Here is a 14,897-nt window from a genome sequence, read left to right as displayed (position 1 = left end):
AGAGAGTTATAATAACGTATATGACCATTAGCAACCCAGAGAGCTATAATAACGTCTATGACCATTAGCAAACCAGAGAGTTATAATAACTTATATGACCATTAGAAACCCAGAGAGCCATAATAACTTCTATGACCATTAGAAACCCAGAGAGCTATAATAACGTCTATAACCATTAGAAACCCAGAGAGCTATAATAATGTCTATGACCATTAGCAACCCAGAGAGCTATAATAACGTCTATGACCATTAGCAACCCAGAGAGCTATAATAACGTCTATGACCATTAGCAAACCAGAGAGTTATAATAACGTATATGACCATTAGCAAACCAGAGAGTTATAATAACGTATATGACTATTAGAAACCCAGAGAGCTATAATAACGTCTATGACCATTAGCAAACCAGAGAGTTATAATAACTTATATGACCATTAGAAACCCAGAGAGCCATAATAACTTCTATGACCATTAGGAAACCAGAGAGCTATAATAACTTCTATGACCATTAGCAACCCAGAGAGCCAGGTAGGCCATAAAAACATCTATGACAATTAGAACTGTAGAAAGACCGGTATGTCATAATAATTTATATGACCATTAGAAACCCAGAGAGCCAGGTAGGTCATAATAACATGTATGATCATTAGACATGCAAAGAGACAGATAGGCCATAATAACATCTATGACCATTAGACATGCAAAGAGCCAGGTAGGCCATAATAACATCTATGACCATTAGACATGCAAAGAGACAGGTAGGGCATAATAACATCTATGACCATTAGACATGCAAAGAGACAGGTAGGCCATAATAACATCTATGACCATTAGACATGCAAAGAGACAGGTAGGGCATAATAACATCTATGACCATTAGACATGCAAAGAGACAGGTAGGCCATAATAACATCTATGACCATTAGACATGCAAAGAGACAGGTAGGCCATAATAACATCTATGACCATTAGACATGCAAAGAGACAGGTAGGCCATAATAACATCTATGACCATTAGACATGCAAAGAGACAGGTAGGGCATAATAACTTCAATGACCATTAGAGAAACAGGTAGGCCATAATAACATCTATGATCATTAGACATGCAAAGAGACAGGTAGGGCATAATAACTTATATAATCATTAGATATGCAGATGAGAGAGAGAGAGAGAGAGTCAGAGAGAGAGAGAGTCAGAGAGAGTCAGAGAGAGAGAGAGAGAGAGAGAGAGAGAGAGAGAGAGAGAGAGAGAGAGAGAGAGAGAGAGAGAGAGAGAGAGAGAGAGAGAGAGAGAGAGAGAGAGAGAGAGAGAGAGAGAGAGGTCATGTTAACTTATATGACCATTAGAGAGACAGGTAGTACATAATAACTTATATGCCCATTAGAACCCCAGAGAGCCAGGTAGGCCATAATAACTTATATGCCCGTTAGAACCCCAGAGAGCCAGGTAGGCCATAATAACTTATATGCCCATTAGAACCCCAGAGAGCCAGGTAGGCCTTACTAACTTCTATGCCCATTAGAACCCCAGAGAGCCAGGTACGCCATAATAACTTCTATGCCCATTATAACCCTAGAGAGCCAGATAGGCCATACTAACTTCTATGCCCATTATAACCCCAGAGAGCCAGGTAGGCCATAATAACTTCTATGCCCATTAGAACCCCAGAGAGCCAGGTAGGCCATAATAACTTCTATGCCCATTAGAGATGCAGAGAGACCGGTAGGGCACAATAACTTATATGCCCATTAGAGATGCAGAGAGACGGGTAGGGAACAATAACTTATATGCCCATTAGAGATGCAGAGAGACGGGTAGGGAACAATAACTTCTATGCCCATTAGAGATGCAGAGAGACCGGTAGGGAACAATAACTTCTATGCCCATTAGAACCCCAGAGAGCCAGGTAGGCCATAATAACTTCTATGCCCATTAGAACCCCAGAGAGCCAGGTAGGCCATAATAGCTTCTATGACCATTAGAACCCTAGAGAGCCAGGTAGGCCATAATAACTTCTATGCCCATTAGAGATGCAGAGAGACGGGTAGGGAACAATAACTTCTATGTCCGTTAGAGATGCAGAGAGACCGGTAGGGCACAATAACTTATATGCCCATTAGAACCCCAGAGAGCCAGGTAGGCCATAATAACTTCTATGGACATTAGAACCCCAGAGAGCCAGGTAGGCCATAATAACTTATATGACCATTAGAACCCCAGAGAGCCAGGTAGGCCAGAATAACTTCTATGCCCATTAGAACCCCATAGAGCACAATAACTTCTATGCCCATTAGAACCCCAGAGAGCCAGGTAGGCCATAATAACTTATATGCCCATTAGAACCCCTGGGAGCCAGGTAGGCCACAATAACTTCTTTGACCATTAGAGTTGCAGAGAGACAGGTAGGGCATAATAACTGCCACTTAAATATTTCAGCATCAGTAGGAATGTTTTCAGTTATTAGGGCTCTCTTGTGCTTTTCAATGTACCAAACAGCTATTTTATGTTGCGGCACTGCCTGCGCCAAACAGTAGCACCAGCCAGTCCACATATATTAATATACTTTAATGATCTGGCCTATAAATAACTAACAAGATTCCATAATTTATTTCTGAAGAGAGGTTGCTGGTGATGATGAAAGGGGGAAATAAATTGTAATTATACGGCAGATGCATATAGAACAATAAGCAACAACTGAGCCTATATAAACAGTGTTTGTGGGTGTGTTGAGATGGCAGCTTTAAGAATGCATAAGGGGCTGGATGGACATAAGTTGTTGTCCAACCTATTCAAATATGTCCCTCGAGGCAGTTACTCTTCTGGTTGACATTTTCCCCCGGTAGCCTAGTGGTTAGAGCGTTGGGTCAGTAACCGAAAGGTTGCTAGAGCAAATCCCCGAGCTGACAAGGTATATGTAGTTAACCCACTGTTCCCCGGTAGGCCATCATTGTAAATAAGATTTTGTTTTCAACTGACTTGCCTAGTGTAAAGATTCAATGAAAAAATTCAAATCAGGGACAGATTTAGACCTGTGACACCAGATGAGTGCAATTAACTACTAGAAACAAAAATCTGAATTGTTTAGGCTCTCCAGGACCTAATACCATAGCCCTGTAATGTTGACTCTTTCTATTGAGCATTCCAATTAATCCCAAAGGTGTTCGATTGGGTTGAGGTCAGGGCTCAGTCAAGTTCTTCCACACCGATCTCGACAAACCATTTATGTATGGACCTCACTTTGTGCATGGGGACATTGTCATGCTAAAAGAGGATAGGGCCTTCCCCAAACTGTTGCCACAATGTTGGAAGCTCATTAATGTCTAGAATGTCATTGTGTGCTGTATAGCGCTACGATTTCCCTTCATCGAAAATAAGGGGCCCATCCCGATCCATGAAAAACAGCCCCAGACCATTTTTCCTCCTCCACCAAGCTTTACAGTTGGCACTATGCATTCAGGCAGGTAGCGTTTTCCTGGTATCCACCAAACTCAGATTCGTTCCTCCGACTGCCAGATGGTGAAGCGTTTCCACTGCTCCAGAGCCCAATGAGCTTTACACCGCTCCAGCCGACGCTTGGCATTGCGCATGGTGATCTTAGGCTTGTGTGTGGCTGCTCGGACATGGAAACCCATTGTATCAATGCAATGGAAACAAAGGTCTATCAACATGTACGCTTTACCTCTTCTGTCCACCACCATATGTTCTCATAATTAATGTTATATAATGTAATATAATGTTACCTAAAGGGGTTCATGTTTGTACAATTCTGAATTATACTAGATATCTCTTGCTGAGACAATAGGTCTGCTGCAGTGTTCATGATGACTGAAACTTGATACTTGGCAAGTGTGTTTGCTGACAATGTTCTTTCACTTTCAGAATGTACTGTTCAGGGTGTTAAGGAAAACTTGTATCTTGTATTTACTTACGTCAAAATGTCTGCGGGTACTAGACGTAAGAGGCATTATTTGCTGTTCAAAGACCTAGCTGGTGCAAAGCCCACAGTTGTTGTGGTGGTGATAGCTGTGGAAAGCACTAAACCTGCTGAGGTCGTCAGAGCAGACCTTGCATCTTTATGGAAATGGTGAAAGTCTTTAAAATGTATTATCTTTATGCATGTACTGTTGCTCACTCGTGTGTGTGTGTGGTGTGTGCGTGTGTGCGTGTGTGTGTGTGTGTGTGTGTGTGTGAGAGCAGTGAATGGTAAACAACCCAGTGGCTGAGTGTGGGGTACAGCAGAACTTTGTTCTGTTTAAATTAAGAGATCACCATCATGTTTCGGGTGCTGCTACATTCCCCCAAAGCGGCTGGCCTTGTTTTGATATCTACACTGGAGCGTTTCTGATGCCTTCCTTATTATAGGGGCAATCTGGGATTCAAACAACAACACATTGGGTATCCCAACACTTTTTTTGTAGACATTACAAAAAGTTGAGTAAATCAAGGGTTGGGTTGTGATGGGAACCACAGTGGAACTATGTTCATGAGGCATTTATACATTTTATATTTTTCAATAATCATTGGCTATACAATGAGTGTACATAACATTGAGATCACCTGCTCTTTCCATGACATTGACCAGGGGTGTCACACTCCTTCCATAGAGGGCCTAGTGTCTGAGAGTCTTTGGTTTTTCCTTTCAATTAAGACCTAGACAACCAGGTGAGAGGAGTTCCTTACTAATTAGTGACCTTCATTCATCAATCAAGTACAAGGATGCAGTGAAAAGCCGCAGCCACTCGGCCCTCTGTGGAATGAGTATGACACAGACTGACCAGGTGAATCAAAGTGAAAGTTATGTTCCCTTATTGATGTCACTTGTTAAATCCACTTCAATCAGTGTAGATGAAGGGGAAGAGACAGGTTAAAGTAGTATTTTTATTCCTTGAGACATGGATTGTCTATGTGTGCCATTCCGAGGGTGAATGGCCAGGTGCACCGGTTTGTATCAAGAATGGTCCACCATCAAGAGGACATCCAGCCAACTTGAACCAACTGTGGGAAGCATGAGCCAGCATCCCTGTGGAACGCTTTCAACACCCTGTATAGTCCATGCCTCAATGAATTCAGGCTGTTCTGAGTGCAACTCAATATTAGGAAGGTGTTCTCATAGTTTTGTACACTCAGTGTACAGTATATAATTTATTGGAAAGTCAAAAGATTGGAGTACCTATCCCATATGGTCCCTTTAACCGTTAGGAGAAAGAGGCAGTAGTTGATTTTAAGCTGAAGATTATTCACTTTGGGGCTACATTTCTACTCCTATTGACTCAGGAAAGTGAAGATGTGGTCTATCTGAAAAGAAAACATGAGGATTCATGTGAAAGAAAACCAAGAGTTCCCTGTGATCAGGAAAGTGTGTCACAATCCTTTATGAACAGTCAACACACACACACATGCGTGCAAGTACACACACGTGCACCAACATGCACACATACACACACGCGACATGTACACACACACACTGCTGCCGTTCAAACCCTCTTTGTATACAGTGCCTTCAGAACGTATTCATACCCCTCGACTTATTCCACATTATTTTGCTATAGCCTAAATTCAAAATGGATTAAGTTGATCTTCACACAATACCCCATCATGACAAAGTGAAACCATAAAAAAATATATTTTTTGCTAATTTATTGAAAATTATATACAGAAATATCTCATTTACATAAGTAGTCATACCCTTCAGTCAATATTGTGTAGATGCACCTTTGACAGCGATAACCAGTCTTTCTGGTTAAGTCTGAAAGAGCTTTCCACACCTGGATTCTTTTCAGAATTATTCAAGCTTTTGTCATATTGGTTGTTGATCATTGCTAGACAACCGTTTTCAGGCCTTGCCATAGATTTTCAAGTAGATTTAAGTCAAAACTGTAACTCGGCCCTCAGGAACAGTCACTGTCTTCTTGGTAAGCAACTCCAGTGTAGATTTGGCTTTGTGTTTTACGTTATTGTCCTGCTGAAAGATGAATGAATCTCCCAGTGTCTGTTGGAAAGCAGACTGAACCAAGTTTTCCTCTAGAATTTTTCCTGTGCTTGGCTCCATTCGGTTTATTTTTTAACCTGAAAAACTCCCCAGCCCTTAACGATTACAAGCATACAGTACCCATAACATGATGCAGGCACCACTATACTTGAAAATATGGAGAGCGGTACTCAGTAATGTGTTGTATTAGATTTGTCCCAAACATAACAATTTGTATTCATGACAAAAAGTTGATTGATTTGCCACATTTTATGCAATATTACTTTAATGCCCTGTTGCAAACGGGATGCATGTTTTGGAAGGTTTTTATTCTGTACAGGCTTCCTTCTTTTCACTCTGCCAATTAGGTTAGTATTGTGGAGTACCTGCAATTTAAACTCTAACTGTTTTAAAGTCACAATGGTGAAATCGCTGAGTGGTTTCCTTCCTCTCCTGCAACTGAGTTAGGAATGACACATGTATCTTTGTAGTGACTGGGTGTATTGTTACACCATCCAAAGTGTAATGAATAACTTTACCATGCTCAAAGGGATATTCAATGTCTGCTTTGAATATCTACTAATAGGGGCCCTTGGTTAACTTCCCTAGTCTTTGAAGTTTAATCTGTATTTGAAGTTCACTGCTCGACTGAAGATACCTTTCAGAGATGTGGGGCACAGAGATGAGGTAATCATTCAAAAATCATGTTAAACACTAGTATTGCACACAGAGTGAGTCTAAGCAATTTATTCTGTGACCTGTTAAGCACATTTTTACTCCTGAACATATTTAGGCTTGCCATAACACAGAAGTTGAATATGTATTGACATAAGACATTGGAGCTTTTAGTTGTTAATTCATTTTTTTTAAATCCACTTTGACATTATGGGGTATTGTGTCTAGGCCAGTGACCAAAAATCTGAGTAAAATCAATATTAAATTCAGGCTGTAACACAACAAAATGTGGAAAAAGTCAAGGGGTTTGAATACTTTCTGAAGGCACTGTATCAAAGAATATAACGAAAGACCTCGCTGCCATTTTGTCCAAAGCATTGAGCCCAGGTATCGAAGGAGACAGCGGGCTTTGATGAAAGGATAATTCGGGAGGGAACCATCTAATATTTCTGATTTGATTATTGTTGCATTTCTTGCTAATGGTTTGAGATTCTTTCTGTGAGTTTGGAAAAAGCTTTGTCATTGGCGAGATTGCAGTTGAGACATGTCCCTCTGTATGTTGGCCTTTGAAGCCAATCTCTCTGGGAGGTACTGGGAGTGATTTATTTAATGGATGCTGGAACACAGTGCCATTTCAAATTAATACATGTTTGGAGATAGGATGCTTTTCCCCCAGTGTACCATGCAAGCTCCTCTCTTTGATAAATAGATAAAAACCGCAGTAGAGCAATTGCTGAATTATTCTTTCATAATGGATAAATCAATCCACCCCCACCCAGCTTTTCGAGTTTGGGCTTTCGTCGCAATTAATTCTTACCTGGGAACAATTGCAGTATAATCCCGTGAAAGCCCCCTCCACCTTGAAAAGGATACAAAGGCCTTATCCAGGATAAATACTTTATTGATCACTCAGAGCCCTTTGAATAGGTGATTATCTTAATACGGGGGCCATTGTTTGCATAGCACCATGATAGATGATTCCCCTCACCATGCATATCTTTCCAAGTAATCCTTGATTGTTAGCACTAGGACAACATTGGTGGCTGCACAAAGTAGGACTGAGATGAGGGGACCGACTGCTATCAACCTATCAAGAGATTGGAAAAACCAGAGAAGTCAAGAGAAGATAACTGAAGAGACGAGAGGGGTGGCGACAGAGAGGATAGAGGTGTGGCGACAGAGGATAGAGGTGTGGCGACAGAGGATAGAGGTGTGGCGACAGAGAGGATAGAGGTGTGGCGACAGAGAGGATAGTGGGGTGTTGACAGAGGATAGAGGGGTGTTGACAGAGGATAGAGGGGTGTTGACAGAGGATAGAGGGGTGTTGGCAGAATATAGAGGGGTGTTGACAGAGGATAGAGGGGTGTTGACAGAGGATAGAGGGGTGTTGACAGAGGATAGAGGGGTGGCGACGGAGAGGATAGAGGGGTGGCGACGGAGAGGATAGAGGGGTGGCGACTGAGAGGATAAAGGGGTGGCGACGGAGAGGATAGAGGGGTGGCGACTGAGAGGATAGAGGGGTGGCGACGGAGAGGATAGAGAGGTGGCGGCGGAGAGGATAGAGGGGTGGCGACGGAGAGGATAGAGGGGTGGCGACAGAGAGCAGAGATAGATGGTGGCAGAGAAGAGAGGGATGGTGTAAAATAGAGAAGAGTGATGGTGTGCTTCAACAGGATGTTCCTGGATAACAAGTGCCTTGTGCTCTTAGCAGGTGTTTAATTGAGGCTGGTGGGGTTAAATTGCTGCTTTATACGGCGATATGGCCAGATATGTGACCATGGGAAAGGTGCTGATGGTGATGCTCATCATCATAATCCTATGGCTATTGGAGCAGAAGCATAATGTCCTGTTGCATTAACACTCGTTACCATTAAACTATCAGTGGCAATGTGTGTGCCCTTTCATCACAGCCTGACGCGTCAGCATGCGAACTGAACCACATGCTTGGTCTGTTGTAATCATGTAATTGTCTATGTCCTAGAGAGTGGTCAATTGTATTATGTGTAATCAACTCTGCTCACCCTCCCTTTTAAATCTTCCCCTGATAGGGGCAAGGGCTGGGAATGTTGCCAATAACTTTTGTTAGTCTTCCAACAGCCCTATTCCACATCTGCTGCTGTTTATTGTCCTAAAATGGATGCATTCTGTTGTGATTGAGGATTTTAAAAAGTACATTGTCAATGATAAGTCTACAGTAAGAGTATTCTTGATCATTCTTAAGACAAAGCAGAATGGAATATGAATGGATTTCTTCTCTCTGATATGATCATGTGGTTTCCTGTTGTCTTAGTCAACCGCTGGCTCCCCCACACATCAAGATAATGTAACCTTACAAGACATTTGTTCCCAGGGAGGTCTGCCAGAATCTTGAGAGTTTGGCATGGCTCTGTGAGGTTAATAATAGAAGCCATCTTGTTGTGTTTTTTATTTTTATTTCCCTCTCTCTCTTCTCCCCCCGCAAACCAGCCTTCCTGAAGTCAAGTCTTGACAGAAAACAATCTGTTTGAGCCGGCGAGGGCGAGGGGGGTCAGTCAGCACCGGTGCCCCTGCCTAATGCATCCCACCAGCCCCTGTCCTCTCCCTCCAATCTCTGTGAGGGAGGGGGGGAACAGAAAAAAGGAGGAAGAGTTAGGGATTGCAGTCTGGTCGACTACCTCTGTGGGGTTTCATTCATTTAGAGCTGTACTATACCACTTGACATTACATTTGACATTATCTCTTTTGAATTCCTTTTCAAAGTCTTTGTGCTCAAGATTCGTGAAAAGGTTATCTCCGTTTTTTTACATCTTCAGGACAGAAAAGGTGGTGTAAGAATGATATATGTTTGGGGGAGGTTGACACACGGGTCCAATGTAATGAATAGATGTAATGAAAGTGAACATTGCCTTTGAATTAACTTAAGTAATAAGGGTGAATAAATAACCTGTTTTCCAGCGCCAAAGTCATAGTCATTTTTATCGACACAGCTATTTATTAAGGAGCTGCTAAAACACCTTACAGCACTGCGCTGACATGTGGATGTGTGATTCAATGCTGCTGAGATGCAGCCCGACAGATGTTACTCATTGGGTAATCCCCCAACTCTGCCTCCCCAGTCCTGCTAAAATATTTATATTTAAAGTACACACGTATATTATATTCATGGGTAAATACTGTGGTTTGATCCAATAGTTGTAAGATTCTGTAACACTTTACCATAAAAGCTTTACTTAAGGTACCCTAATAACTGTAGAAACAACATTTTATTTACACAGTTGCAGCTTTATTGACCAATTTCTCTGTCATCCTATGTGTGAATGGACAAATGAACTGAAATCTGGGTAAACAGCAGCGTAGTCCGTTTGACATTCTTTATTTTGAAGTGCCGACCCACACTTAATTTACTGGAGAATTTTTATTTTATTGTACCTTTATTTAACCAGGCAAGTCAGTTAAGAACAAATTCTTATTTTCAATGACGGCCTAGGAACAGTGGGTTAACTGCCTGTTCAGGGGCAGAACGACAGATTTGGACCTTGTCAGCTCGGGGGTTTGAACTTGCAACCTTCTGGTTACTAGTACAACGCTCTAACCACTAGGCTACCCTGCCGCCTCAAGAAGGTGGTATAGCTCTCCTATTTTGACAGAAATGCATTTTCCAAAGTCATTCAGTCTGCCCCCAAAGAAGCGTGAGGGGGAAATTAAATGTACTCTGGTAGAGAGAGGGAACCGAGTAAGGAACTGCTTGTAGGGATGAATGCATCAATGAGCCAATTGCTCTAAAATTGGACAGGGTTTTAAGAGAGGGAGAGGGGAGGAAAGGGATTTGGCTTGCCCCTACTCTCCAGCCCAAACGCCTCATTGAAAGGTCATGTAGGATCTCTGAAAGGCTTGTGCAGTTGTCTCTAAGGCACCACAATGGAGAATATGCTCCTAGCAGCCAGTGTACTGGCCTTTTTCTCTCCAATTGTATTAGTCTAGTCCAGCACATTCACTTCTCCTTTCTCAAAGCTTTGTATTTTTTTTTATCCAGTTCTGCTTGATATGTATGTTTTACTGATGTGTGTTTTTAATGTTGTCTACTCAATGCATGAGAGAGAGGTGATCCTTTATGCATATTTATCAGAATGCCTCTCAGCCCATCATATCACTAAACATGTATGTGACCACTAACAAACTGAACTATATAATGCATCTTTATCTGCCACTGTCATATGGCAAAAGCAAAGAAGGCTAAAGGCGCTTCCTGAAAGACTGAATGAAAGAGAGCTGAACGTTTACACATGCCCTCCTCCCCCAACAGCTCTCTGTATGGTTATGTATGGTTGGCTGTTTCATGCCGAGCCGTTATTGTTGTGGCCTTTTCTAACATTCAAAGAACATTCTGTCCCTGCGTGGCTCAGTTGGTAAGAGCATGGCGCTAGAAATGCCAGGGTCGTGGGTTGGAGGTTATCTATACTACAATGTATGCACTCACTGTTGTCAGTTGCTTTGGGCTTTTGCTAAATGGTAAGAACAACTAATGCCGTGACTCACCCATGACTTCACCTCTCTCTCAGCTTCGAGACACTAAGTCGGCCGACCAAAACACAACGCTGCTCCACTTCCTGGCTGAGAAGTGTGAAGAGAAGTACCCTGAGATCCTGAGGTTCCCTGAAGAGCTGCAGCATGTGGAGAGTGCTAGCAAAGGTAAGCCATTCCATCCTCTTTAAATAATGGTTGACACTGTCCTTATATGGACACTGTATCACTGGTTGAACCATAATTCTACACGGACACTCCTGAGGCATTAACAGTAGTTTATATTCTGATGTGAGAGATGGATGTATAACACACTGCAAAGTCAGAGAGTAATTAAAACGTGTTGTTTTCTGCTAAGGTCATACTTGCATGTTTTGAATCGCTCAACATGCTGTTATTGGAACTTGCAGACAGTAAACTATATATTCAACAAACAAGATATATTCCTCCCCGGAAATATCTGCCTCTTGAAATTGGACGCTCTCACAGGAAATCACAAAAGATTTTTGACAAACATGCAATTTACTCCACACCTGCAATCATTCTAGGTGTTATGTCACCTTTACCAATTTACTGCCATGTTTCATTTCCTCATCTTCTTGTTTTGACCCCTGCATTGTGTTTTGTTAGTAACCAATAGAAATCTCTCGACAAGCCCAAATATTATAGCTGTGTCTTCCTTGGCTCCATTTCAATTAAGAAAGCTGTTGATTACAACTATGATGTTATTTGCTTGTGTTTTCATCAAAGTATTTTATTTACCTTCTCCCCCACCTGTATCCTCGCTAATCGAACATAATTCCTTTTGAGCGATATAAACCCGGTTAAATCAAATAATAATGTAATTGGCCAATGGTATTTGCTTTGTCTCGGCATTATAACATTGATCCAGCGTTATCCGACTTGTTTTAAACGCTTCTTTTGAGAGCTAGAGCTTAAACCAGGAGGCTTCGAGGCATTTTACAGCTTGATTTAGACACGCCCATGTTTTATAGAGTGACGCATGAGATTAGGCCCAACAAGGTTAAGATACTTTAATTAGGTCTATTGCATCCGATGGAATAAAACTTCCTAATGGCTAGAGAGCCCCTCTTAATTCTTGTGGCCAGAAAGCCCCTCTTAATCCATTCAAATGGCCCAGAAGTAATGGAAGCAGTTTTACGAGCGCCCAACCAATTGTGTTTTTTTTTGCGATATTTGTAACGTATTTTATACATAATGTTTCTGCAACTGTATCTTACGGCAAAAAAGAGCTTCTGGATATCAGGACAGCGATCACTCACCTCGGATTAGACAAAGATTTTTTCTTCAACAAGCAGGACACACAGGACATTGTCCGAACATCTGACAAGGCCAGCATCCCAGTTGTTGGCAAGAGGAAGAGACGCAGGTACAGAGGACACAGAGCAGGGTGCCTTGTAAGGCGAGTGGGAAAACTGCCATTACTGTCAATATTACTCTCCAACGTGCAATCATTGGACAATAAATTAGACGAGGTACGATCACAAATATCCTATCAACGGGACATCAAAAACTGTAATATCTTATGGCTAAATTATGACAGATATTCAGCTAGCGGGATACACGCTGCACCGGCGAGATAGAACAGCACGCTCTGGTAAGACGGGGGAGCGGTCTGTGCATGTTTGTAAACAACAGTTGGTGCACGAAATCTAAGGAAGTTTCTAGATTTTGCTTGCCTGAAGTAGAGTATATTGTGATAAAATTCAGACCACACTATTTGCCTAGAGAGTTTTCAGCTATACTTCTCATGGCTGTTTATTTTCCACCACAGACGGATGCTGGCATTAAGACCGCACTTTCAGCTGTATAGGGAAATAAGCAAACAGGAAACCACTCCTAGTGTTCAGAGACTTTAATGCAGGGAAACTTAAATCAGTTCTACATAATTTCTGTCAACATGTTAAATGTGCAGCCAGACAAAAAAAAATCTAGATCACCTGTACTCCACACACAGAGATGTGTACAAGCTTTCCCTCGCCCACCATTTGGTAAATCCGACCACATTTCTATCCTCCTGATTCCGGCTTACAAGCACAAATTAAAGCAGGAAGCACCAGTGGCTCGGTCTATAAAAAAAGTGGTCAGGTGAAGCAGATGCAGGACGGTTTTCCTGTCACAGACTGGAACATGTTCCGGGATTCTTCCGATGGCATTGAGGAGTACACCACATCAGTCACTGGCTTTATCAATAAGTGAATCGAGGACGTCGTCCCCACAGTGACTGTACGTACATACCCCAACCAGAAGCCATGGATTACAGGCAACATTTGCACTGAGCTAAAGGGTAGAGCTGCCACTTTCAAGGTGCGGGACTCTAACCCGGAAGCTTATAAGAAATCCTGCTATGCCCTCCAACGAACCATCAAACAGGCAAAGCATCAACACAGGGCTAAGATTGAATAATGCTACACCGGCTCCGATGCTCATCTTATGTGGCAGGGCTTGCAAACTATTACAGACTACAAAGGGAAGCACAGCCGCGAGCTGCCCAGTGACACGAGCCAAACAGATGAGCTAAATCACTTCTATGCTCGCTTCGAGGCAAGCAACACTGAGGCATGCATGAGAACATCAGCTGTTCTGGACGACTGTGTGATCACGTTCTACATTCACAAGGCTGCGGGGCCAGACGGGCATGTGCTGACCAACTGACAGGTGTCTTCACTGACATTTTCAACATGTCCCTGATTGAGTCTGTAATACCAACATCTTTCAAGCAGACCACCATAGTCCCTGTGGCCAAGAACACGAAGGCAACCTTCCTAAATGACTACGTCCGTAGCCATGAAGTGCTTTGAAAGGCTGGTAATGACTCACATCAACACCATTATCCCAGAAAACCTAGACCCACCCAATTTGCATACCATCCAAACAGATCCACAGATGATGCAATCTCTATTGCACTCCACACTGCTCTTTCCCACCTGGACGAAAGGAACACCTACGTAAGAATGCTATTCATTGACTACAGCTCAGTGTTCAACACCATAGTGCCCTCAAAGCTCATCACTAAGCTAAGGATCCTGGGACTAAACACCTCCCTCTGCAACTGGATCATGGACTTCCTGACGGGCCGCACCCAGGTGGTGAAGGTAGGCAGCAACACATATGCCACGCTGATCCTCAACGCTTGAGCCCCTCAGGGGTGCGTGCTCAGTCCCCTCCTGAACTCTCTGTTCACCCACGACTGCATGGCCAGGCACAACTACAACACCATCATTAAGTTTGCAGACAACACAACAGTGGAAGGCCTGATCACCGACAATGACGAGACAGCCTATAGGGAGGAGGTCAGAGACCTGTCCGGGTGGTGCCAGAATAACAACCTATCCCTCATCGTAACCAAGACTAAGGAGACTATTGTGGACTACAGGAAAAGGAGGACCGAGCACAGCCCCATTCTCATCGACGGGGCTGTAGTGGAACAGGTTGAGAGCTTCAAGTTCCTTGGTGTCCACATCAACAACAAACTAGAATGGTCCAACACACCAAGACAGTTGTGAAGAGGGCACGACAAATCCTATTCCCCCTCAGGAAACTAAAAGATTTGGCATGGGTCCTCAGATCCTCTAAAGGTTCTACAGCTGCAACATCGAAAGCATGGCTGGTTGCATTACTACCGCATGGCAAGCTGTGCCGGAGTGCCAAGTCTAGGACAAAAAGGCTTGTCAACAGTTTTTACCCCCAAGCCATAAGACTCCTGAACAGGCAATCAAATGGCTACCCGTA

At 42.8% G+C, this 14,897-nt stretch overlaps 1 protein-coding gene across 1 annotated transcript in view; it reads left to right on the top strand.

Moving 5' to 3' along the window:
* Nucleotides 1-14,897, top strand: part of LOC139366406 (diaphanous-related formin 2) — a 691,096-nt gene that overhangs the window by 418,632 nt on the left and 257,567 nt on the right. Inside the window, exon 25 of the mRNA XM_071103857.1 lies at nucleotides 11,183-11,312. Within this exon, the coding sequence (XP_070959958.1) occupies nucleotides 11,183-11,312 (130 nt within the window). The remainder of the gene's footprint in view (nucleotides 1-11,182; nucleotides 11,313-14,897) is intronic.

This window comes from Oncorhynchus clarkii, chromosome 14 (genome assembly GCF_045791955.1).
Source record: "Oncorhynchus clarkii lewisi isolate Uvic-CL-2024 chromosome 14, UVic_Ocla_1.0, whole genome shotgun sequence".
Lineage (NCBI taxonomy): Eukaryota > Metazoa > Chordata > Actinopteri > Salmoniformes > Salmonidae > Oncorhynchus > Oncorhynchus clarkii.
This window is presented reverse-complemented; position numbering and strand designations above follow the sequence as displayed.